General features: G+C 41.2%; 1 protein-coding gene across 19 annotated transcripts in view; it reads right to left on the reverse strand.

Annotated features, from left to right (window-relative positions):
• Positions 1-24,806, reverse strand: part of MYCBP2 (MYC binding protein 2) — a 304,231-nt gene that overhangs the window by 39,065 nt on the left and 240,360 nt on the right. For 12 of the 19 annotated variants that reach the window (XM_068267884.1, XM_068267870.1, XM_068267869.1 and 9 more), the window contains 9 exons: positions 20,537-20,698; positions 16,984-17,079; positions 10,100-11,749; positions 7,791-7,960; positions 6,228-6,472; positions 4,837-5,004; positions 3,916-4,073; positions 2,822-3,021; positions 1,032-1,181 (listed from right to left, as the gene is read on the reverse strand). In XM_068267884.1, coding sequence (XP_068123985.1) covers positions 1,032-1,181; positions 2,822-3,021; positions 3,916-4,073; positions 4,837-5,004; positions 6,228-6,472; positions 7,791-7,960; positions 10,100-11,749; positions 16,984-17,079; positions 20,537-20,698 — 2,999 coding nt within the window. The remainder of the gene's footprint in view (positions 1-1,031; positions 1,182-2,821; positions 3,022-3,915; positions 4,074-4,836; positions 5,005-6,227; positions 6,473-7,790; positions 7,961-10,099; positions 11,750-16,983; positions 17,080-20,536; positions 20,699-24,806) is intronic. The other 7 variants (XM_068267883.1, XM_068267880.1, XM_068267878.1 and 4 more) reach the window with 4 other exon arrangements.

Here is a 24,806-nt window from a genome sequence, read left to right on the forward strand (position 1 = left end):
ACATACCACGATCAATTAAAAAATATTTTAATTTCACCTAAAGCCTAATCTACACAGGTAGATGAGGCTGCGATCCGGCGGCTCGCTTAACCGCCGGATCGCCTCTTCCGCGTCCCCGCTCGCCACGCGTGCGCCGCATTCGATTCCCTGCTCGTCCCCGCCAGCGCCGCTTATCTTCCGCTCGATTCCCTGCCATTGTCCCCTCGCGGGGAGCGAGCAGGGAATCGGCGGAAGCAAGATCCGTCCTGTCGGATCTTATCAATCGAGCCGCATTAGCGGCTCGATTGATAAGGAACATCGCGGCCACATCTACGCGTGTAGATGCGGCTTAAAACCATTTCCCGATGGAGCGCCACGTGAATGATGTAACACGGTGGCGGAGTGAGTGGAGAACAATCCTAAGGAATACAGAGCACCTCAATGCTGCAACCCAATCAGTGGTAGCACCAGGGAGTCAACCAGTCAACACCTGCATCCACCAAGGGTTTAGCAATAATCCAACAATAGAAAAGAATGGGTCTCTACCTGTATTTCAGGCCAATTGGCCAAAATGTATTTGCAAGTAACAGTGCGACAGCACAACGTTTCGACCCAAATGGTCTTTATCAAGTGCTTACAGAACTTTTGTGCAACAGATACATAAGTGTAACAATTAACTTAAAACACACCCATGCAAGGGCGGGCACATTACTTAAAGTGACAAGCCATATTAGAACAGTGGTCACAAGAAACATAGCATACAGTTTAAAATGTTTCCTGTGACCACTGTTATAATATGGCTTGTTACTTGCAAATACATTTTGGCCAATTGGCCTGAAATCCAGGTAGAGACCCAGTATTTTCTATTGTTGGAGAACATAATCCTCTCAGCCAGCAATCGGCTAACTCAATCTGCCTGGCTGGGGCATCTGGGGCCGATACACACACAGGAATCTCGGCACTGCCTTGGCCAAATTCCATCTAGCGTGTGTACGCGGATTTTAAATGAGTAAAGCAAGTAGTGGTGGCAAGTGAACCCAGTCAGGACATACCTGTTCAGCATTCTCTTTGTTTGCTTTATTCTCCTCATCCTCTTCCTCTTCAGGTTCCAGTGGAGCAGGTGTAAGAGATGCCACAAAGTGCCATAAAATGTCATGTAGTGAAGTCGTTTGAATGACATTACAAAGCAGCCAGTTGAAAGCCTTTAAAAAAAAAAATTGCTTATTTTACAGGTGAACTGTCCGGTGTGAAGAACAAACTACAATTCCCATTTAACTGAATGTATAAAATAAATGATATCTTTTAGCATCCCAAGGCAAGATGACCAGGTTTACTGCAGCATTTCTTGTACATATCTATAGTTATGCTATATAACTATCATAATTATAGGCCAATTGCGGCTCTGGATGAGCCAATTGCGCAGCAGATGAGAAGAAAGTCAGCGAGCGATGAATAGATTATGCTGACACCTGATAACATGTGACTGTGCGGTCAGGGTATAAAGCGTCCTCTCGCTCCTATTGGCCCAAGGCCCTGATGAGTCATTGGACGAAACTAGTTGGGCGGAGCCTAAGGAGAGAGGGACGCTAATCGAGCTCTTGGAGATTTTATATGCGCATATTTGCTGAAAATTTTGTGAGTGCACTACTTTTTAATCTTTCAAATAAAAAACGGTTTTACACTTTGTTGGTTCCTGCTTGAGTCTTAGGAACACTGATGCTGAAGGAACTCCACTATAAGTATCTGTGAAGCGGTTTTGCTGGTCTGTGCTGGGTCAGCCATGATATCTGGTGAGAGGCCTTATTGAGTATATGGTGGAGGTGCACGAGCTGGTTTATGACTTCTAGGAGCACTGGTGCTTGATATAGTCATACTATTAGCAAACAGTGTTACACTATTGCAGTTCTTTTTCTTCCACCCTATGCTCCCATGATTTAAGAATACAGGAAAGACCAGGACGCATTCGTGAGAGTCATCGGATTGCTGGCTGGGCCAAAAACGTTATTTGCTGACCCTGAAAAGGCAGCTTCATATCTGGTGAGCGGTTACTGATTATCTTGTTACAGGAAGACTGTCTGCAATTTATGAAAGTTTGGAAAACAGCTGGCATATGGACTAAGTTTTGGGACTTTCTACATATGTGGACTTATAGGGGAGATAGTCATTGGTTAATGTTACTGTGGAGCGCCCTGGTTAATTTTATTATTTTACTAATTTTAAGTGACACACACTTGTGAGCTGGGAGCGATCCAGGAAACAGTTAATGTTTTAGTGGTTGTCATTATTACTGATAGAGGAGCGCACATTGGAGGTGATTTTCTATAGGCCAATTCGTGCAGACACCCCAACAAGAACGATCTTTTCAAGAAATTGTCATTATACCCTCTCAAAATCTCTATAAAAACAGTCTGTAATAACATTTGAACTAGTTAAAGCGGTCCTTAACACTTGCACAAGAGACAAGTAAAACACCTCCATCCACCCTGTGTGTGTTTAGAGAGAACGGCCTGTCTAATTCTCCCTTATCTGCAAGTAATGAGAGAGTGTAATTTGAGCGGTCAGCTCTGTGCCACTGGTTTGCCGAGTTGTATGCTAATATGTAAACACAGGAGGTTAACTTTCTGTGCTCCCATGAAACCAGGTTAGACACTGCAGATTTATTGCAGGATGTAAGTAAGCTGTAACAAATAATTGTTTATCTTAAAAGGTTATTATGCTGTTGCTTTTCTTTTAGAGCAGAGAGGAAGTTCTGGGTTTAGGTCTGCTTTAAAGAGCGCCTGTGCACATGGGGCTTAGACTATATAAATGCATTCCTCCCTATGTTTATACAGTAGTTGCTTACCTCCATGGCAAAGACCCGACAAGCTGACTTCCTTAGTGCCTGTTTCATGGCAATTTCCAGGCCTTCGAGATCATGGTGTTGGATAACAAATGCCAAAACTGGCCACTGGAAATTCCTCTCTCCCTTTGACAGTGAACTATGGGCAGAGATTAAGCGAGACAGCTCTGGTGATGGGTGTCTCAATAATGAGGAGCCAACCTCTGTAAAAATACAAAACAGTAGATCATTAAAAGGTGAGGCCATCACAATGTATATATTTCCAAACAAACATGCAGATACTTTTAACATAACAATTCTGGTAGGCTCCATTTCCATACAGTTTAAACAACACAGACCTAATAATATTTTAGGAACTCAGATTCTCTTTCAGAATGAAAAACGTTCAAAGTCTGACATATGCTTATTAAATTGCACGTAGAGTTTTCAAAATCTGCTCATCTGCCCCTCCTCGTGAACAATTTAAATGGTGTATATTTGTGATATTATTTAAGTCCAACTAACCTTTGGACACCTCAAAATAATGTTCACTTTTTTTTATTTATGTAGCACTAACATCTCTGTAGGGCTGTACATAGTACATGACATAAAACACTATAGTAGCACACAGGGAGACAGCACAATGCGAGTCCTCTAGCCTTGAGTACTGCTGTATTAGTCTAGATAAGCAAGTATTCCAGGGGGAATCAGAGGGCGTGGAGCATAGATGGCTAAGCTCCACTAATAAGACATCCATCTGCCCTGTTAATTCAACAGCTATTAAAGCAGTGAAAGAGACAGAATAACAGCAGTACAGATTTTAAACACAACTTAAAACATTTGCATGTAATAGGCTATTGGATTTCAAGAGGCCACATTGGAATCTATCATCCCCTTACTGTGACTAGAACGGAGAAGCCTTTCTTAAGAGCTATATCTCAAGAGAGCATCCAACTACCACCAGCAACTTAGATGAACGGACACTTTAGGTCTGGTTTTTGGTCTGTTCACTTAATTATTTGTAGTTTGTGATGTTACCTATTCACGATCATAAGATTTAATAGCAAGCCTTGCACTAACTAGAGTAATATAAAAAAATAAAAAATAAAAAGTTTTACCAGCATCCCCACTGTTGACTCGTCTCCTGGGAATAGCTTTGACTCGTGGCTGAAGGACTGAGTGTTGCTTATCATATTCTGACGCCACAACAGAGTAAGATCTTTGGAAGACTGTACGTTTAGCAGAATCTGTATCTGTAATAGGACTTGTTTCTAGGCTAAAAGAGAGGAAAACATTACACAGTTAAAAACAGATTCTTGATAGAAATGTATAAGCTCTAAGCAAACTTGAACTGGAAATAAACTTATGAGATACTTGTATGTAAAGTATTAATAGTTTCTGGAGTCTTAGAGCTAACATTTTTAAACAGAAGCCTTGACAGTGTAATGTACAATCTTTTTCATTCAGCTGCAAAAAAAAAAAAGTTTTTAGGCTGTGCTCCTCTGAGTACAGTTTATCCCTATGGGTACACAGTGTACATAGTCCTATTAATGTGTTTGAGGTCCCCATCTAATTTATTTGTTCTCAACTGCCAGTGATTTTTTTTTTATCTGTGGAAAATAGGCAATTGAACAACAGTTGACTCCAGCCCCAGCTCTCCTGAAAAGTAAAAACAAACCAAAACATTTGTTTGGCTGAGTAAATACTGCTGATAACAATACATGCCTATAAAGTTCAAACAGCCGACTCATTATTAAATTAAAATCCAACAGTGGTGAACATGCAGCAACTTAGATGGTGTGCAGATGGGTCAACCGCTGTTTTACCTACAGTGCTACATTGACTAGACTCTGAAGGGAAGCACTTCTTTTAATTTAAGTGGAGTGGGATCCAACTGCTCTATCTTTATTGTGCTGACACTGTGTACCCATGTTCATCTCTTGTGATCATTTGAACTTATTTGAATTTTTGGACCATCTACACATTGAAACTGACCATATACTATAGATCACTTCAATGCTCCAATGTAAAAAAAATACCTGGGTGGCATTGATTTCATATTGTTCTCTGGTTCCTCAAAGACATTTGGGCAAGCATCAGGAGTTACTGATATGTAAGGGGCTGGGACTGATGTAGAACGAAGATATCTCATTTCATCCTGGAAGAGGTTGTCATCCTGATAGCCTACAAAGTTCTCATGATGGTGCCTGTGATACAAGAATGAAAACAGAAAGCACGTTTAAGGATTTTTCCTAGCGTTAGCATATGACATTAAAAAGAGTAAGAGCAAAGTCTAATTAAAAAGTGTTTCAAGAAAGTCTTGTGTGTGGCTTAAAGAGACTCTGAAGCGAGTCTTAAAGCACGTCAAGCACTATAGATGGTGCTAAGCTGCCACATCCCCGCGGCAAAATGAGGGGTATATACCCCCCAAATCCCCTCTGCAAACTCGGGGGAGTGCTTCCAGATGAGGCAGCGCTTGCTGATCTGAGGCCTCCGCTGCCTCATCTGGAATCAAAGCGGCGATTGACGGGCATGGAGGCTGTGCTGCAGCTCAAAGCTCTGCCTCCATGGGCAGCAAAAATCCACAACCAAGAAAGTCGTGGATTTTGCAGAGGGGATTTGGGGGGTAGAAACCGCTCGTTTTGCCGTGGGGATGCGGCGGTTTAGCACTATCTATAGTGCTTTACAGTAATAACATGATTTAAGACTCGCTTCAGAGTCTCTTTAAAGACTCTTATGCCGCCAGCACACAGCAGAAGTTCAGTGATAACACACAGCACAACAGTGCTCGTTATGTAAAATACTTTCCTGCAGCTCGGAACTGAAGGGAAAAAAATGTATATATATTCAATAGTTACTAAAATATTACTCCTAAACAGTGTCTATGGTAATAATGGTGGCTATTTAGATCAATGAGGTGAGTGAATATGATTTACTCTGTTGAGGCAAATAAAAACTTCATTCCTCAGGTTAATAGTGAGTATACATCAGGGATTTTTGGATTCAGTGGTTTCACATCCAAAAGGTCCTTTCAACAAGATTTAGAATAATTTCTTTGACATGTATCACTACCACTTCTAGGAACAAACGCTGTGTAATCCACTACTGCCTGTTTCAGTGTGCCAAGTTAGGATATGCACAGTTAATGCTACACATTGCACACCATCAGTGTTGGGATTTTGCACGCTTGACTGACAGAGCTAGTTTAATTTGCTGAAGGGATTTACTCCTGTGTACTGCTCTGCGATTATCCAGATTTATTTGACAGCTCCACAGTTCTGTATGTTCAGCCAGCTGCAGTGCAGAAATCAGAAAGTGCGATGTGAGCCTATCATGTCAATGAAGATTTTACCACCAAAGGCAGAAAAGTGCAGAGAACATTTTATTAACTATACTCAAAACCAGCAATTATGCTTTACTGGAAACTTACCTTGCCAAAGTCTGCAGATAGAGGCACTGCATCTTGGGAGGCAAATCCTCAGAGATGCCCTCCTTCACACTGGGTAGTGGAGTTGGAAAAGGCTTTGGAGGATGATAACAGAGAATGCTTGGCTCTGCTGCACTGCTCAAGGACAATAGGAAGAGTGCATTGGCTTTTATCACTTGATGTGCCTCCATGGTGGGCAGGGCACGAGGGGTTTTCACCTGCACTGGCTTCCTCCTGGATTGTTTTACCTGGGAGCATAAACAAACATTTGTCAAACAGAATGTCAAAACAGTATCCCATCCCAGATTACTCCTAAACTGCCTCCCTTGTATTTTTTTAAACCTTACAGTTATGGCTTTAATGAAACAACGATTTGCATTGGCACCTTTTTGACATTTAAATATGCATAAAATTTGCCAAACCACAAAGTATAACGATCCACAGCGAGAAATGTGGGCAAAGGGAGGCTAAGTGGCTCTCTTGCTTACCACTGTGTGAATGGAAATATGAGCACACTTATGACAAAAGGCAGAATAATAATAGAAAGCCTCATCATTAGCTTTGTCACATTTCAGCATACCCTAATACTAAATAAATACATACTGTATTGTATGTATATACATATTGTTTGAGTCTTATAAAAGGTGCAACTTGGATCAGATGCAGGAAATGCACAACTGGAGGGATGCGGGGATATACAAGTTTGTTGTAACGCAAACTACCAGATGTTCCAGTTTCTATTTTTTTCTGGGGGATTCCAAATTAGAAGCCATTCAAATAACTTGAATGCTATGCTCATGGGGTGAACATAAAACTATATAAAAAGACATGCTTTCTGGCCCTAGAAGAGGGTGCAGAATACAGAAAAATCAAACTAATGAGAAAGGTTTCTGCTCCAAACAGAAAATGTACATAAAGATCTGGATTCAAGTGGATCCGAGGTGAACTTTTACACATTACATAATTGTGTTCCTTTCCTATTGTTTATAGGGCATTCCTCAAGCCAAATACTTTTTTGTTTTTGTTTTTGTTTTAATACTCTAATTCCCTATAAACTTAAGAAGCCATGCCCACAGGTTTTCAGAGAGCCAAGGCACTTTCAGACAGTAGCAAGGGCTCATGGGAGCTCAGTCTGGGCAGGAGGAGGGGGAGGTGTTACTAGCCATTGATTTCAGAGGAGAGGGGATTAGGCTGATGGCTCAAGATACAGATAAGCCTGCCTCTGTGTAATGTTTACAAACAACATGGCTGCTGTCATTGTATCACAGGAATAAATAATTATGTTCTAATAAAACTGTTTGCAGCTAGATTTGCTGTGTAAACTATCTAAACTTTAGATAAGATATATAGACAAGTTACTTGTTATAGTTAGTTTTTCATCTCGGATCCGCTTTAAAGGTGTTTGAAGGAAAAACCCTAATACACCAGTGGGTGGTCAAGGTCTGCTCAGGTGATTCCAAATTCCAAACAGTGAAGACAAATACCTGAGCATGAAGACTGAATATTTCGTCTTACCATATATTTTGGGAAATAAGCCCAGTGCTTACTTAATAAAGCCTATATTACCTTTTCCCTTACCGCTGCTTGCTTTTCACGTAGATACTTTTCTCTGCAGCGGTCACAAACCAAGTACCAAGTACTTCCACCTACTCCTCCATCACCACAGTTCCCTGCCCATCCACCACAGAAGTGTCCAATGCTATTGTATCCTTGGCCACCAGCATATCTTCCACAGCCTTGAAAATGAGAAACAGTCATTTTTGTCTTTATGAGGAAAAATAGGTAGATCACTACATTACAATGGTTACTGAAAAGTTATGTTGCACAAGTTACACTCTTCTTTCATGGTTCTGTATCATATAAATATCAAATACAACAAATTAGGTCAGCACTGCACATACAGGGAGAATTTACACGACTTTGTTGCCTCAGGAATCTGAAGGCTCATTCACATGAACACTGCAGGCGGTGAATTCACCACTCGTCAGCAGATCGGCTGCACCTGCCAGATGCTGGGAACCACTCAGCAGAGATGGAGCCAAAGGACGACCAGGAAGTACGCACTGACTACGGAGCGAGCGGCAATAGACGGGCAAAGAGCAACGTGGCCACCGACGATCCTTATCCGGAGAGGCACGGGGGGGGGGGGGCCCGTTAAACTCTGAGCGCTGATACCTTGCACAAGCTTGTAAGTGCAATTTTAAATAAAGGTCTGTTTTTTAATACGGAATCACGCTATGTGAGGTTTTGTTCCCTTCCTCTGAGCCATTACATATAGGAGCAGCAGTACCCAGAACGAAACGGAAGTCAACAACACTGAGATATAGCAACGTCTGGGAAAACACAGGAGCAACAACTTCTGACCAACTGCCATCCTGCAGGAGAAAATTGGACATCACTGAGCGATCTTTGACCAAACAGGCGGGGTGAGTGCAACTCCAATGGGAGTGAAGTGACTTTATTTACCAGTGGAGCGCTGTCTATTTATAATTCAAGATGTACTACTTTTGCAAACGATCGTCGTTGGAAAAAATCCGCCAAGCTAGATCGTTCCTTTTTAACGATCTAGCTCGTCCGTCGTTAGACTTAATGGTCGTTGGCTGCTTTTTTTTAAACGATCGTCGTTTGAAACGATCGGGGAACGATCGTTTCAAACTACTATAGTCGCATGTGTGTACACACCTCAACTCTATGTTGGATAATGTGGAAAAGTATTAGATTCTCTCAGGTTTTTCCTGCAGTCTATAGGGGTCCATACACTGGTCAATTTCAGCCTTTGATTTATTGGTTGATTTGATCAAATCAATCAGAAATAGATTGCCGATCGATTGGTCGATCAATCGATTTGCGGCCAATTTCGATAGATTTGATCTGACAGGATGGAAAATCTAGGTCGATCTGCTCCTGGCAGCAGATCGATGGCCCATAGAGTTGCATTGGATTTAATGGTCCAATAATGCATTTAGATCGATTTTCTAAAGATTTTCAATAGCTTTCATTCTGAAATCTATTGGAAATCTGTTCCTAGTATGTGGCACACACCAGATAGATTCCTGTCAGATTCGACTTGACAGAAATCTATCTGATGGTCGGATCTGCTGTAAATCTATAAGTGTATGGCCACCTTATGTCACAGCGAGATGTTTTCTTACTTCCTGTCCACAGAGCTACAAATGCTCTGAAGATATTTTGCAGGTCCCACACAGAGTTTTACTGTAATTTGTACTGCTGTCTAATATTTCCACGCTACTGAAATCAAATCTCATTTTCCTGGAGTTGGGCTTTGGCAGGTTATGTGGAAAGCTCTGCTTCCATACACCTTGCTGAATGCAACCTCCCTCAAACATTTGTTGTCTTATCCTAACAGAATATCTTAAAACACAGCAAAAAAAACAAAAAACAAAAACAGGTAGTCTCTTTTTAGCAAAACTAAAAGGAACATGGCAAAGTAGTTTACTATATTAGCACTGTCATACATTGTATATTTATACCTTGCATGGTCAGGACCAGAGGACAGTGTTTACTATAGCCAAAGGTTTAACATGTAATGCTGGGAATACACAATGAGTTTTTTGGCAGATTTAGTAGACGATTGATTTTCCGATCGTTTTCCATTCACTTCTAAGAGAAAATTGATCAGAAAAATGATCAAAATCAGATTGGACCTGTTGGAAATTATCTATCGAGCCATCTATCAGCCATAAAAACCATCAGTGTATTCCCAGCATTAAAGTTTACTGTAATGAGATTCTACTGCAATTGCTTTGAATTAAACAATACCATTAATTGCAAATTAGGTTTTGTGTTACCAACCATATGAAACAGGAGGCTAGCATGTGTTGTAAACTGGCTAATTGCACAAGAGCGAATAATACCTGGGTGAGCTTGCCGCATGTGATATGTAACTGGATACGGGTGTGACTCTCCACACAGTTCACAAATGGTGTCCTTCTCTGGTCCTCCCACTGCTAGCTGGGCCATTTCACCAAATAGATTACCACGTGGCCTTGCCTCTGCTTTCTCCTTTTTCTTTTTCTCCTTCTTCGCCTTCTTGCTGTCCTTTTCACCTTCTTTCTTTTTTAATACAGCACAAGAACCTGGACTGGGGAAAATCATATTTTGGGAAGCTGCTTTTATGGTGGCCAATGAAATATCCTCCCAAAAGGCCACAAGATGTTGAAGTGTTAAGGGAAGAGGGGGTCTGGATTTTGTAGAATGGTGGTTTGAAACCTCATACTGGGAATTCTCAGGCTTGCTATCCTCACACTTCTCATGCAGAGTCCGTTCTGTGAGCATAGACAAAACTTTGTTCTTATTAATACTGACCATTTTTGATATGTCAGGTCCATGAGGTGATATGTGAAACATATTTAGAGCAGATGATATTTCTATGGAGTGCCTATTCTTTAATTTGACTTCTTTTTCCTCGGTGGGCTGCTGGCTATTTAGGCTGCTTCTTATGGGCGCATGTTCTTTGGATAGTTCTGGATTAAACTTTAGAAAAGAAGAACAAGCCATGGCATCATGAACAATACCCTCATGCCAAAGAAAAGCGGCAAACACAGCTCTTGCACATTCAGCTACAGATGGAGACATTGCTTCCTTTGCTGGTTCAGTTGATCTCGAACCTTCTTTAAAAAGAAGGTTGGCTTTCTCCTTTTTGGGTCGAACATGTCTGCCAGTGCTTTTTCGGCTTGCTTTGGGGGATGACCGAGTGTCCAGCTCTTCCTTTACTGGTGCTTTTCCAATACTGAAATGAACTTTAGATGCACCATCATCAACACTTTTTAGCTCACCATTATCCTCACATGTGCTGTCAGTAACGCTGTTCGTCTTTAAGGTACTGGAAGAACACACTTCAACTACCTCACTATGAAGATTTTCTTGAACAACATGAGGAGAAGGAGCTCTGTTCTCACTACCACCAGCAGGCTTACCATCTTTCACAGTCATTTTTGGTTTGGGTGAAGTGGATCGTCCTCTTAATGGTTCTGTGAAAGGTACCTTCTTTTTGCGTAATGTATCTGGATCAAGAGTATAGGAATCAGACTTGGATCTTTCACGGGGTGGTTCTAGTTTTGGCTTTGCAGGGCCAGCAGGTTTTTGAGGTAGGTTTTTCTCCTGTGGAGATGCAGAGCGTGAAGCACCTGCACTAGACACATTAGGTTTTCCTGCAGGAACAGTCTTTGGCTTAGGAGATGTAGAACGCGAGCCAGGACCAGGAGACTCCGATCTAAGGCCAGGCGATTTTCCATCAGCCTTTAGGATCTGGAGAGTGTTGTGGTTAGGTGAAAGAGATCGGCTGTGAGAATCTGATCTGAGTTTTGCAGCATCTGATTTAAGAAGTAGAGATTCACTGGCTGTTAGCCCTTCATTATTCCGTGGCTTCTTCTGATCAGCACTAGAACGGCTTACTCTTCCATCTGGTTTAGGAGACTTGCTTTCAACTTTCTGCTTTGAAGGCAAATCTGATTTGTTCACTGTAGAAGCTGGTTTAGGAGGGAGAGGAAAAGATCCCCTTTCATCTACAGAAAATAAAACAGAGGAATGCATTATAAGTATCCATTTCCAAGATGCATCTCTAGATAGAATATATTCAATAATATGTGGACATCGTTGTTAGAGGAAACATTTTATCTTGTTTCTTACATCTATCTCAAAACTTTCAATGCCACCACCCATTTAAAAAAAAAAAAAAAAAAAAAAAATCAATGCAAAATAGTGAATCGCCAAAGCATTTATAAAAGGTTTATTCTGTAGTGCGACCAAAAGATTAGTACGCTAGTATAGTTTGTATATTCTCTAAGGGTTTAGATGAATTTTCTTCAGGTGATTCTGTAACTTGCCAGGAAAACAGAAATACAGTTGTGTTGAATACAGAAGAAAGGTTGTGAGCTTCTATAGAGCCAGGGATAGTCTTATGCATGTTCCAAAACTCTGTATAATGAAAGTGCTTTTTAAAGGGATACTGTAGGGGGGGGGTCGGGGGAAAAGGAGTTGAACTTACCCGGGACTTCTAATGGTCCCCCGCAGACATCCTGGGCCTGCGCAGCCACTCACCGATGCTCCGGCCCCGCCTCCGGTTCACTTCTGGAATTTCAGACTTTAAAGTCTGAAAACCACTGCGCCTGCGTTGCCGTGTCCTCGCTCCCGCTGATGTCACCAGGAGCATACTGCGCAGGTGCAGACCATACTGGGCTTGCGCATGTATGCTCCTGGTGACGTCAGCGGGATCGAGGACACGGCAACGCAGGCACAGGGGTTTTCAGACTTTAAAGTCTGAAATTCCAGAAGTGAACCGGAGGTGGGGCCCAAGCATCGGTGAGTGGCTGCGCGGGCACAGAATGTCTGCGGGGGACCATTAGAAGCCTCGGGTAAGTTCAACTCATTTTCCCCCGACCCCCTACAGTGTCCCTTTAAGTGCGGGAAATTAAAAAAAAAAAAAGTCCTGCTAAAGTTTTCAAAGACAAAAAGGGAAAATTTTCTCTTTTCAAACATTCTTTTTGGAGCTTTTTTTTCATCAAATTTGAGGATACAATGTGTTAATGTAACAAAAAAAACCACACAAAACAAAAAAATCCCAATTACTGGTGAAACAACCAAAACATACAGTAGTCAGATTGGTGTTGCCACATAATTAAAGGATACCTAAAAGTGAGAGGGGGTATGGCAGATGCCATATTTATTTCCATTTAAACAATACCAGTTGCCTGGCTGTCCTGCCAATCTATTTATCTGCAGTAGAGTGTGATTCACACAGCAAAAACAAGCATGCAGCTAATCCAGTCAGAAACATTTGAGCTGCATGCTTGTTCAGCGTCTATGGCTAAATGTATAGAGGTTCAGCAGGACAGTCAGGCAATGCGTATGGATTTAAAGGCGATAAATAGGTCAGCATCCATATCCCTCTCACTACAGTTGTCCTTTCAGTGGTTAATGGTTGTGGACCACTGCAGAAAAAAAGCAGCGTGGAAAAGCACTGTAAGCGAACTGTAGAAGAAAGACCCATATCTACTGAAAAATTAGCAAAAATACCAATACCTTTGCATCTATGGGAACCTTGGGAGATGTATCTTTTGCAAGCAAACTGTAGCAGCAAATTAACAGATTGAGGATGCCAGGATAGAAAACAAACATTTTTTTTTTGTTTTGCACAAGATTATGACTTGCCTCAGGAAATACTAAGATAACCAAAGGATACACTGGTGCTAATTTGTAGACATGTAAAAAGACAGTGTTCACAGCCTATTCTAGTCTTTTCTGTTACTGTACTGTAGAGATGGTCAATAAGAAGCCATTTATTTTGGCTTGTACGCAAAGTTAATGTAAACTGTATGAATCTATGAGTTCAGCCACTAAGATGTGTCAAGCTGAATTTGATTGGCCCAAGTACAAACTGCATGGTATTTGTACTAAATGTGCATGTAAACTGGAATTATTAGCATCTGATCGACCATTTCTACTGAACTACAAGAAAAGGTACTGTGCACTCTGGGAGCACAGGACATGTTGACTACCATAAGGGATGATTAGCCTCCTTGGCTGTTATCCCGAGTCAGGCTCGGGGTGGAAAAAACAAGCCAGGAGAGGTTGTCCCAAGCCTGGCTCATGGTCGCCGCCAGAAGGTCTGTGCAGAGCATAGCTCGCAGCCAGCATTTAAACTCGCCTCCCCCGGGACCCAGGCACCGGACAAATCTCTCAAGTGGGAGCACACACACAGCATTACATTAGCAAGAGCTTTTCTAATCACAAGAGCTTAGATAAGGCTTAGAAAAGTGCTGCTAGTAGGTTCCAGGCCTTACACTCATCCTTTGGCTTCTAAAGATTGAGTCACACCTACAATAAGCATGCAGATAATTTATGAGTGTAGTCAAAAGCCTTGGTCGATATTTCCATACCGGGTCTCTGTGTTAAAGGCAGACAATCGCCACAACAATTATTCAGACCAAGGTAAGCATGCCGTTCTTAGTATAGTTTATGCTATTAACACTCTGGTCTTTTTTCACCTTGAATTTCTGAATCAGTCTATTTAGGTCTTTTAGAATGGAAAAATGCAGGTCAATACACCACACATGCAGCAAATCAGTTTCTTTCCCAGTGCTCTGCAAAATGCTACTATGAGTGTGTTCTCCTTAGAATAATGACCCGACATACGCATGCATGGTGAACGCATCGGAAAACACAAGGCAAGGCATCCAAATCTGGTGTAAGCAAACCTTTAACCACTTCCCTACCCTAGGGTTTTCCCCCTAAAAAACCCAAGCAATTTTACATATTTCACACTTCTTCCATTCATTAGCCAATAACTTTATCAATACTTATCACACATAAATGATCTAAACCTTGTTTTTTTTGCCACCAATTAGGCTTTCTTTGGGTGGTACTTTGGGTGGAATTGTTGACGTCATCAAGCCGGGACCCAATCCGTTCGTTCCATAGTGACACAGAATGTTGCACGGAGGGGAGTCTGATTGCGCTGGAATGAGGTGAGGTAGGTTGCTTACAAGCTAATCCTCCATGCTGCCCGATTGCAGCATGGGGGAAGAAGGGGGGGGGGTGAAGGTGGCAAACAACAGAGGATTGGGCATAGGGGAGGGGGGATCAGACCCCCCCAAAGGGAACCCTTGATAAGTGTAGTTAGGGGGAGGGGGGTAATGAGACCAGGTGCGTGCTAGCACGTGCGCTGAGCTCATTAAAGTGAAGTAACGTCTATTCACGTCGTGTGGCTTTCAGTAGCTACTTATGACGTGAATATGCTGTAGTTAGGATGTAAAGTGGTTAATGTAAAAACAAATATGCATGTGTGTCTTAAACCCATTACATTTGGATGCTGTGCAGTAACGATACAAAATATTTTTTAGGCATATAGAGCCTACGAAGTGTGTGTGTGTGTGTGTGTGTGTGTGTGTGTGTGTGTGTGTGTGTGTGTGTGTGTGTGTGTGTGTGTGTGTGTGTGTGTGTGTGTGTGTGTGTGTGTGTGTGTGTGTGTGTGTGTATATATATAATAAGTAATATGTATGTGTATACCTTATATACTTGTGTATAAGCCAAATTTTTCAGCACATTTTTCAGCACAATGTGGAATATTACTTTAATGGGCTATCTTACCATTACTTTAATGATAGGAATACATAAGCACTGATTTTATTTTCTCCTTAGAGGACAACTATCAAAGAAAATGTCCTTCTGTAAACACCATATAACTTTAGAGCTATTAGCCAGTAGTAATAGAAAGCTTTTCAGAAGTCTCTTATCACAGCCTGCCTAGTGTAACCGGTCCCAGCTTCATGAGTGAGTGACAGATTGCAGAACTATACCATGTAAATAGGTGCCACTTCCCTGTCATTCACAGATTAATGATTTACTGTTTGTTTCTGCCCTGTCCAAACACACTGCGTTCTCACAGATCATATGAGAACAGCTGAGAGATTTTTCAACTACGGAGAAAGGATCTAATGAAAAGGACCCTTACTTTAGTCCTGTTCTTGGATGCTTACACTCACCATTCAGAATGAGCTCTTCCTGTCTGTAATCTTGACCGTTTACTTTAGAACTGTACAGAAGATACAGCACACAGAGCTGTAGCTTATGAGTTATTTACACACTATTTTGATGCTGTACTTCTGCCTTTCTGAATACATTTCAGTCACAAGATTACAGTCAGTAAGGCTCCGTTCACACCTAAAACCGCAAAACACCAGCGATTACCGCTTGCATTTTGGGGAAGTGATTTTTCCGCGATTAACACAGTCCTCCATAGTAATGCCCACAAAGAAAACTGTTCTCTGTTAATCTCATATTTTCTTCACATAAAGAAATGAAAAGATGAAAAACTCCTTTCTATTGCTATTTGCTAATAATTACTAGAAATATAATGTGGCATTTACAATTTTAGCTAACTTTGATAGTTGTCCTTTAAACTGCTGATTAAACTAGAATGTGGAGATGAAGCATTTTTGATACATTTCATGTTTGTTAAAATAAAAATATATTCTTTTTTTTTTAGCACCAAGTAGGATATAAAAAAATGAAATACACCATGGCCTCAATTCACTAAGCAGTTTAGACTAGTCTACTGATGGTTTTTAGTCTACTGAGGGTTTGGTCAGTTGCATCAAAGGGGAATTCACTATTACCAAATGTTTTAGTCCTGTTTTTAGACCTGGTCTAAAACATTTGGTAATTAGGTCGATAAAGCAGGGGAAATGATCAAAAGATGCAATGCACAGACGAGTAGCTATGACCGACATCCTTCTCCTATGATGAGCTCTCCTCTGCATACAATTAAACTCCTGCATAATTAATTCAAAAGGTTCCATCCTCAAGTCTAAAATGCCTCACATAATTACTTTACCTACAGAAAGCAGCTGGTCTAATGTGTCAGAAAAAGTGGGCGTAATTACTCCTTGTTTGCATTCCCTGAATGTAAGACCAGGTCTAAAAACAGGTTTAAAGCATTACACCAAACCATCAGACTAAAAACAATCTGTAGAATAGTCTAAACTGCTTAGTGCATTGAGGCCTATTTATGTACTCATTTTTCTCATTAAAAGGAGACTAATCTGAATAGATAATTCAGCAGCATTAAGTTCACAGCTAAGATGTGGATGTCACATGAGGATGATGGCACAGATCAGTCCACCTATAGTTTCAGAGTTATGCTGCTCATAGCTACAAAGTAATTAGCATGAAGGTAATATGATCGTATAATTAATGTAACAGGAGGAAAAATTATGGGATGAAAAGCATGCATACCCACCCTTTGGTTTGTTAGAAAGCTGAGAAAAAGCAGATGTAGGACGAGGTTTACTTTTGCTAACAGGCTCACAAGTAGCAGCGCTGCATGGAGTGGGGTCTACAGTTGAAAACAGTTGTACAGAAGCAGCAGAGATTTTAGCAATGCAAGGCACATTACAAAGCATGCATCAACCGGTAGCATATAGCAATGTTCTACCATCTGTAGTGCTTGTTTGGCAAACAGATCAGCAAAAAGCACTCATCTAAAATGACTGTATGCAAGTGAAGTTTGTCCTTAAGGTCTTAGATAAAGATAATTTCTGCGCAATACATACAACTTGGTGGCCAGAAAAACAAAACCCCCTGCGGTACTGCTTTGGACTACCATCCCTCACTCAGACTCTGATATAGCATAATCCTTTCATAGTAAACTCCAAAAGTCCTGGCCAAGTAGTTTATTATATCAGAAGTATAATAGGATATAAGTATAATATGATGCATCACACATTGTACATTCATAAAGGTGCATGGTCAGGACTTAGGGACTGAGTTTACTATAGCCAGGAGGTTTACTATATCAGAGCTTACTATAACAAAATTCTACTGCATAGCGGCCTCAGCTGACCCTTGGAATGGTAGATATACCGGTACCTCTTTAATGTATAGCCTGTTGCAGTTATGCTTCCACTTGTTAGCTGTATATTCATATACCCGCAAATTCCCAGCACCTGGAATTTAGCTAGCAGCTGATTAATCAGCATCTACAGGCTTTGATTGTCTGTGGAAAGTGCTGAAACTAAATTCAAATGACCATTTGCTAGCTTAAACTTTAAGCCCATTTAAGACTTTTCTTTAGACCTCATTTCCACTATATCCTCAACATCCTTCCACCACTGGGAGAGAGTCTTTCTGGCCTTTCAGTGTGCACAATATAGTGTTCATAACTTATGCTTTGTCAACCATTACAACCTGGGCAGGAAGCAAAGAATGGCAGTAACGGCAAGAAACAAATATCAGTTACCCACAACAACTCAGAGGAGTTCTAGCTGCTAAGGAAAGGTACACTTGGAGAATGAAATAGTCAGTTTGCTTGCTATAGATCAATATAACATTTACATTGACAGCAATAAAAAAGCAACAACAAAAATCAGTGTTTCTTATACTAAATTGTTTTAAACACTTAAAATAATAAAAAAGGAGCTTATGAAATATTACGGTACTTATCCGTTAGCCGGGCGCATCCGGCAGGTGGCGCTGTTGTAGCGAATTTCGATGCGCTGGGTTGTATCTAATTCCATTCATACTTCAACGTAGTACTGTGTAAATGGAAGCGCTGCAGGTGGCGCTAATTACATTGATACGTTGATAACAATACAGTGTTAATGGCAAGGAATACATTGTATTTGAAGTGGCTGGCACTTTTACATGGAATTCAAATGAAGGCGGCGGCAATGTAACAGATGAAGCCGCCGCCTTCCTCTGTTCTTCTCCTCCCCCTTTGCCCTCCTCTCGCTTCTACAATGCTGGCAGCCTGCGGGGACATGCGTCTCCCCCCAGAATCGTTCGTCGCGGCAGGGAATCCTGCTTGTTTCCTTGCGACGAACGACTGTGGGGGGGACAGGTGTGCCCCCCCCCAGCTGGCAGGGTTGTATAGTTGAGAGAGGGCAAAGGGGGAGAAGAAGAACAGACGAAGGCGGCGGCTTCATCTGTTACATTGCCGCCGCCTTCATTTGAATTCCATTAAGTGCCAGTGCCGGCCACTTCAAATACAATGTATTCCTTGCCATTAACACTGTATTGTTATCAATGTATCAATGTAATTAGCGCCACCTGCGGCGCTTCCATTCACACAGTACTACGTTGAAGTATGAATGGAATTAGATACAACCCAGCGCATTGAAATTCGATACAACAGCGCCACCTGCCGGATGCGCCCGGCTAACGGATAAGTACCAATATTACAAATGGTTTAATTCTTTAAACTACTGTATACCTGTTTGACTGGTAAAGTTTTGCAAGTATAAAAGTCTCACTTTACTATAGCAGTGAATAGATGTCACAAAAGCCAAGTGTCCAGATCTGGCAGATGACAACTAGGCTCACTTTTCTATAGCAGTGAATTGATGTCACAGAAGCCAAGTGTCCAAATCTGGCAGATGACAACTAGGCTCAGTTCGCAATGAAGCCATCTTAGCTTTACTACACGGCAGTAAAACAAGACCCTTCTAGGCTTACAAAGCATCCTAGTTACATCTGCACATAGCTAATCTCAGCAGAACTGTATTTAGGTTTCCTCAGTACATTTTATTCTAGTAATTAGAGCATGAAGTGTAGGCAAACTATAAATAAACCAAATTCTCTTTCATCTAGATCTGTTTAATTTTACTAATATCTTACCTTTCTTCATATGTTACCCATATATAATACACAGTAACATATGCAAAATAAAGATGACATTCTGTATTCAAAATTGCTAACAGAAAGCAGTTGTATTTGAGATGCTTATGAAGTTACCATCATGTGCGAATGGTCTGAATGGTGCAAATATTTCAAAGTTGATGCAAATGTTTATTCTAATTTAGGGAGCTTAAAAATTAACCAAACAACAGCTTTTTATTGATCAGTTTTCAAGCTGCATAAAACTTGCACAATCATTTGCATCACTGTGGATTTATTTACATCTCATTGACCATTCCTACCATCATGCAGGTTATTGCTGGTTTCTATGAAGAACTGGTTACTAGGGAGCATTTATCCATCAGTACCGGGTGTCGTCAGGGATTCAAGCAAAACCTTAACGAACCCAGTTAATTTGATTACCAAAAGCTGGTTTAGTCAATTACAAAGAACCATACGGCTGTACTAAAAAATATATATATATAACCAAACCAGACAATGAATGTACTCCTCATTCATTACTGGAATAGACTGTCTTATTAATGAAGCACAGGAATGCAAAATCAGCATGTTAAATGATACATAATGAAGTATGTAGCACAAGCTGATGTACATGCAAACAAATTTATAGGCATGCATATGGGCAAGCAAAAACATGCACTGCTCAGTTCTAGGTAAAAAAAAATAAAAAAAATTATACACACTAGATGTTTGCCAACTAACCATGCGTAAACACCCCTTGTCTATACGCTGTATTTAATTTTGTGCATCTTAAAATGCCACTAAGATGGGGTATATGCTTAAAACTAAATGTAGACTGACCCAAAATAGCTCAAAGGGTCAGATATTTTAGTTCTGTGAAATTTTGTAGTACCGGAGGCGGTCACAGATTTAAGTATTTTAGGCAAAGGAAAAAAAGGCTGAAGCAATAAAAAAAATAAAAAAAAACTAATAAACTGCTTACTGCACTGCCAAAACAAATCACTAAACCTGGGATTTAAAAACAAATCCAATTTATGATATACTACTTGCCCACCCAGAATAATAACTACTAAAATAAATTAAGATTTCTAAGAAGAAGAAAAAAGGCATGCATAGATATGGAGGTTTCTGAAGCAATAGCCTAGATTGCTTCAGACAGAATAGATGGATGGAGCGAGTGAGAGGGACAGACTTACTCTGAAGCGGAGGTTGAGGCTGCTGGAAGGAGGGGGACTGTCCGAACACAAATGGGCTGTGGACTAGGGTACAGGGAAGTTTTGCAGCTTGGTCAAAGATGGAAGGAGCTGGTAAACTGGGCCGTGACTGAATAGAATTCAGTATGGCACTCAGCTGATCACCTGCAATGGGCAAAACAATCAAAACTAAAACCTATTAATAAATGAGTTATGAGTAAGTCAGCACATGCTACTTTGAACAACAAATAAAATCCAATACTTCTACACTGGCTCTAACCAAATGATTAGTAAGATCAAGACAAACATCAAAGCAGACATATTGTAACATGCAGCACAGTCACAACAGCAGCCCCCTCACCAAAATGCATATTACTGTGGTTTAGAACAACTTGGTGGGGTTGGTTCCTATATTACACTTCACATTAGCAAACATTAGAAAAAGCACACTTCATTTAAAAGCTTTGTGAATTGAAGGCTCAAAAGCACTACTTGACATTCTTTTGAAAATGCCACTGAAGCCTTCACAAAGCGGTCATAAATGTTGCAGGCAGACTGACATGAACTAGATTTTAAAATTTGATACAATTCAAAAATTTAAATTGTATGCAAGCTCCTAGAAATGAATATTTGTCTGTGAAAGAAAGCACTTGGAAGCAGCAAAGTCTGGGTATAAAACTTTGCAATTACACAAAATTGCTCTATGAATACTAAATAATACTGAATAAAAAGAAAAAAATGTTTTGAATCCGTAAAAAGAATAGGCTTAAATAGCTATTATTTTCCTGGCAGCTTCATACTCGCCGCTAGAGCTCCAGACTCACTGTGGACATTTGAGTGATGAGTTAAGAGGCTACAGATAAATCTCCACTAAAGCTCCAGTTTCCAAGAAGACAAGTGGGCCTGAGCAGGAGCGAGGACAGATAGCCATGATCTTCCAGTACACAGCCAGGCATTTTTGCTAGCAGTACACACAGACATTGATTTACTATACTTTCCTCAGAGGTTTTTCTCACCTTATGTATAAAATACCCTTTCAACACTTAGGCCTCAATTCACTAAGCTTTATCGAACACTTTAAAGAGACACTGAAGCGAAAAATAAATTATGATATTATGATTTGTATGTGTAGTACAGCTAAGAAATAAAACATTAAGATCAGATACATCAGTCTAATTGTTTCCAGTACAGGAAGAGTTAAGAAACTCCAGTTGTTATCTCTATACAAAAAAGCCATTAAACTCTACGACTTTCAAAGTCGTGGAGAGGGCTGTTTTCTGACTTATTATCTCAACTGGAATGCAGTGGGGGTGTCTCGGCACCTTGCAGAGAAAAAAATATAGGAGACAAAAACGGGAGCCCAATAGTGTAATATGTCTGTATACAATGAAGAATGGAATTAAAAGGAATACTACTCACAAAGGGGGGTTGCAAAGGGCAACCGACCGTAAGAAGCAGGTGGAGACCATGAACCCGACTCCACTCGGGGTTGTCCCAGCTGGGACCTGGATGTGGTCGCTCTCCTTGGAAAAACAGGGACAGGTATCCACTGTGGTGGACCCACAGGTGATCTGTCACCACCCCTCAAACACTGAGTGTGTGGGGGTGAACTAAGCACAATTTGGGTAAAGAGGCGCCCTGGTTGAGATAAAAGCTGTTTTTAGACGCTTTTATCTCAACCAGGGCGCCTCTTTACCCAAATTGTATTATCTCAACTGTTAGTTAACTATTTACTTTTTCTCTGCCAGAGGAGAGGTCATTAGTTCACAGACTGCTCTGAAATAATCATTTTGAATGCTGAGTGTTGTGTAATCTGCACATATTAGAGAATGATGCAATGTTAGAAAAAACACTATATACCTGAAAATAAAAATATGAGAATATTTTCTTTGCTGCTAATCTTCTAGTAATTATTCATAGTACACAACCAATTCATTATATCATATTTTTTGTCGCTTCAGTGTCTCTTTAACATTTGATAATTTACCTCATGAGTAAAACCTAATTTTGAACTCACTAAGGTGTTACAGATATACTAGTGACCTTAGCCCGTTTAAAAATGGGCTAGGTCTGTCACCACTCTGCCCCGCGCGCGTGCGTGCCGTGGGCGGGCAAAAACCCGCCGCAGCAGCAACATTCCCAGCTCTGCACACTGCGTCCCTGTTGTTGCTAGGGTAACAGGGATGCAGTGCGCAGAGCTGGGAATGTTGCTGCTGGGCAGGTTGCTGCAGGGGTGTGCGCCCTAACAAATCTGCACATGCGCACTGCCACTTTGGGACACACACACGGGCAAAACAACACAGACGCAGAGACACAGGCATTTTATTATAGAAGATTGATTTTACCCATGAGGTAAATTATCAAACGTTCGACAAAGTGTTTGATAAAGCTTAGTGAATTGAGGCCTTAGCAAGTTAACTCAATGCTGCAATGTTCTACAGATTTGAATTACCATCCTAGCCTAGGTGGACAGTGCTACAGAATGTACAGTATTGTCTGTGTCATGGGGGTGCCATCTTGGATTAAATTGTAAAAATACCCATGACCCGCATTTGACACATAATGTAACTGGTGGCACGCTGTGCTGCACATGCCATTTCTGGTCATCCTCATCGCTCATGCGCAAGCCATCCAAATGATTCATGGCAGAAGGGGCATGTGCTGGGCAGACAGACAGCGCTGTGGCCAGAGCTGAGCAGGGCAGGGCCAAAGTCGGGACTGAAGGACTTGCATACATTGGACAGCTTGGAAATGATTATAGAAAAATCACAAATGTCTGTATCCAGGCGTGGCTGCGATAACACTGCAGTAAAGACAGAAGGGAAGGGGTATTGTACTGTGCAGTCTACAGCTGCTGACAGAGAAGGAATCAACAAGGCAGGAAGGATATCTGGGGAATGAGGCTGCTAAAACAAAAGTGAAGCTCTCTATATATTTCAGTTTGAGGAAAAAATATAAATAAAATATGTGAAAAGATCTGATGTTTGAATTAATGAAAGAAATCATTTGAAGTACATGTTCGTTAAATAAAAAAATAAAAAAATAGGACTTCTGTGAGAAAACCACAGAAGAAACATCAACTGAATCATGGCAGTTCCATGAGGGTTTCAGACATTATTAAGCTGCACCCCACTGCTGTTAGTTGTCTGCATCTTAAAGGGACACCTAAAGTGAGTGGGATATGGAGGCTGCCATATTTCTTTCCTTTTAAACAATACCAGTTGCCTGGCAGTCCAGTCCTGCTGGTCTATTTGGCTGCAGTAGTGTGAATCACACCAGAAGCAAACATGCAGCTAATCTTGTCAGATCTGACAATGTCAGTAACACCTGCTCTGCTGCATGCTTGTTCAGGGTCTATGGATAAAAGTATTAGAGGCAGAGGATCAGCATGATAGCCAGGCAACTAGTATTGCTTAAAGGAAGTAAATAAGGCAGCCTCCATATCCCTCTCTCTTCAGGTGTCCTTTAATGTATTATCCTCATATGGATCAGTGATAAAGTCTTAAGGGGCCCATACACCTAACGATTTTCCTGCAGATATACAGCAGATTCGATCACTGTGATCGAATCTGCTGTGAAATCGTTGCACAAACATTGAACGATCGATTTCCGACCGAAATCGTTCGTTCCCATCGATTCCCGTCGATCCGTCCGTGTGGAACATTTCGCTCGATCGCCGTTGGGTCGTGAGTGCGTCGACAGCGGCGATCGAATGCCCGACGACCGACGGAATACAGCGGCAATACATTACATGTTCCGCCAACGCGTGTCCCCGCCGTCACCGCTGCTCCTTCTCCGCTGGGCTCAGAGTCCAGCAGGCTTCACTTTCTGTCCCAGCAGGAAGTTTAAACAGTAGAGCGCCATCTACTGTTTACACTTCCCCGGACAGGAAGTTCAGTGAAGCTGGAGCCCGGAGTGGAGAAGAAGCAGCGGTGACAGCGGGGACTCGGACCAGGTAACGTATGTAGTGGGGGCGGCGGCAGCTCCACAGATTGTGATTGGTTTCAGGCTGAAATCGATTTACAATCTGTTTGCAGTAAAGGCAGCCATACGATCCCTCTCTGATCAGATTCGATCAGAGAGGGATCTATCTGTTCATCGACCTGATAGTAAATAGACTAGTGTATGGCCAACTTTAGGAAGTTACTGGGTGCCCAGTTCTCTGCTGTTAGTTTATTTTTTTGAGTACGGATTTTAATTTTACAATTACCAAAAACTAACTAGCACCAAGTAAAACAAGTATCAGTTTAACTACTTCAGGACTCAGCCTTTA

This window comes from Hyperolius riggenbachi, chromosome 2 (genome assembly GCF_040937935.1).
Source record: "Hyperolius riggenbachi isolate aHypRig1 chromosome 2, aHypRig1.pri, whole genome shotgun sequence".
NCBI lineage: Eukaryota > Metazoa > Chordata > Amphibia > Anura > Hyperoliidae > Hyperolius > Hyperolius riggenbachi.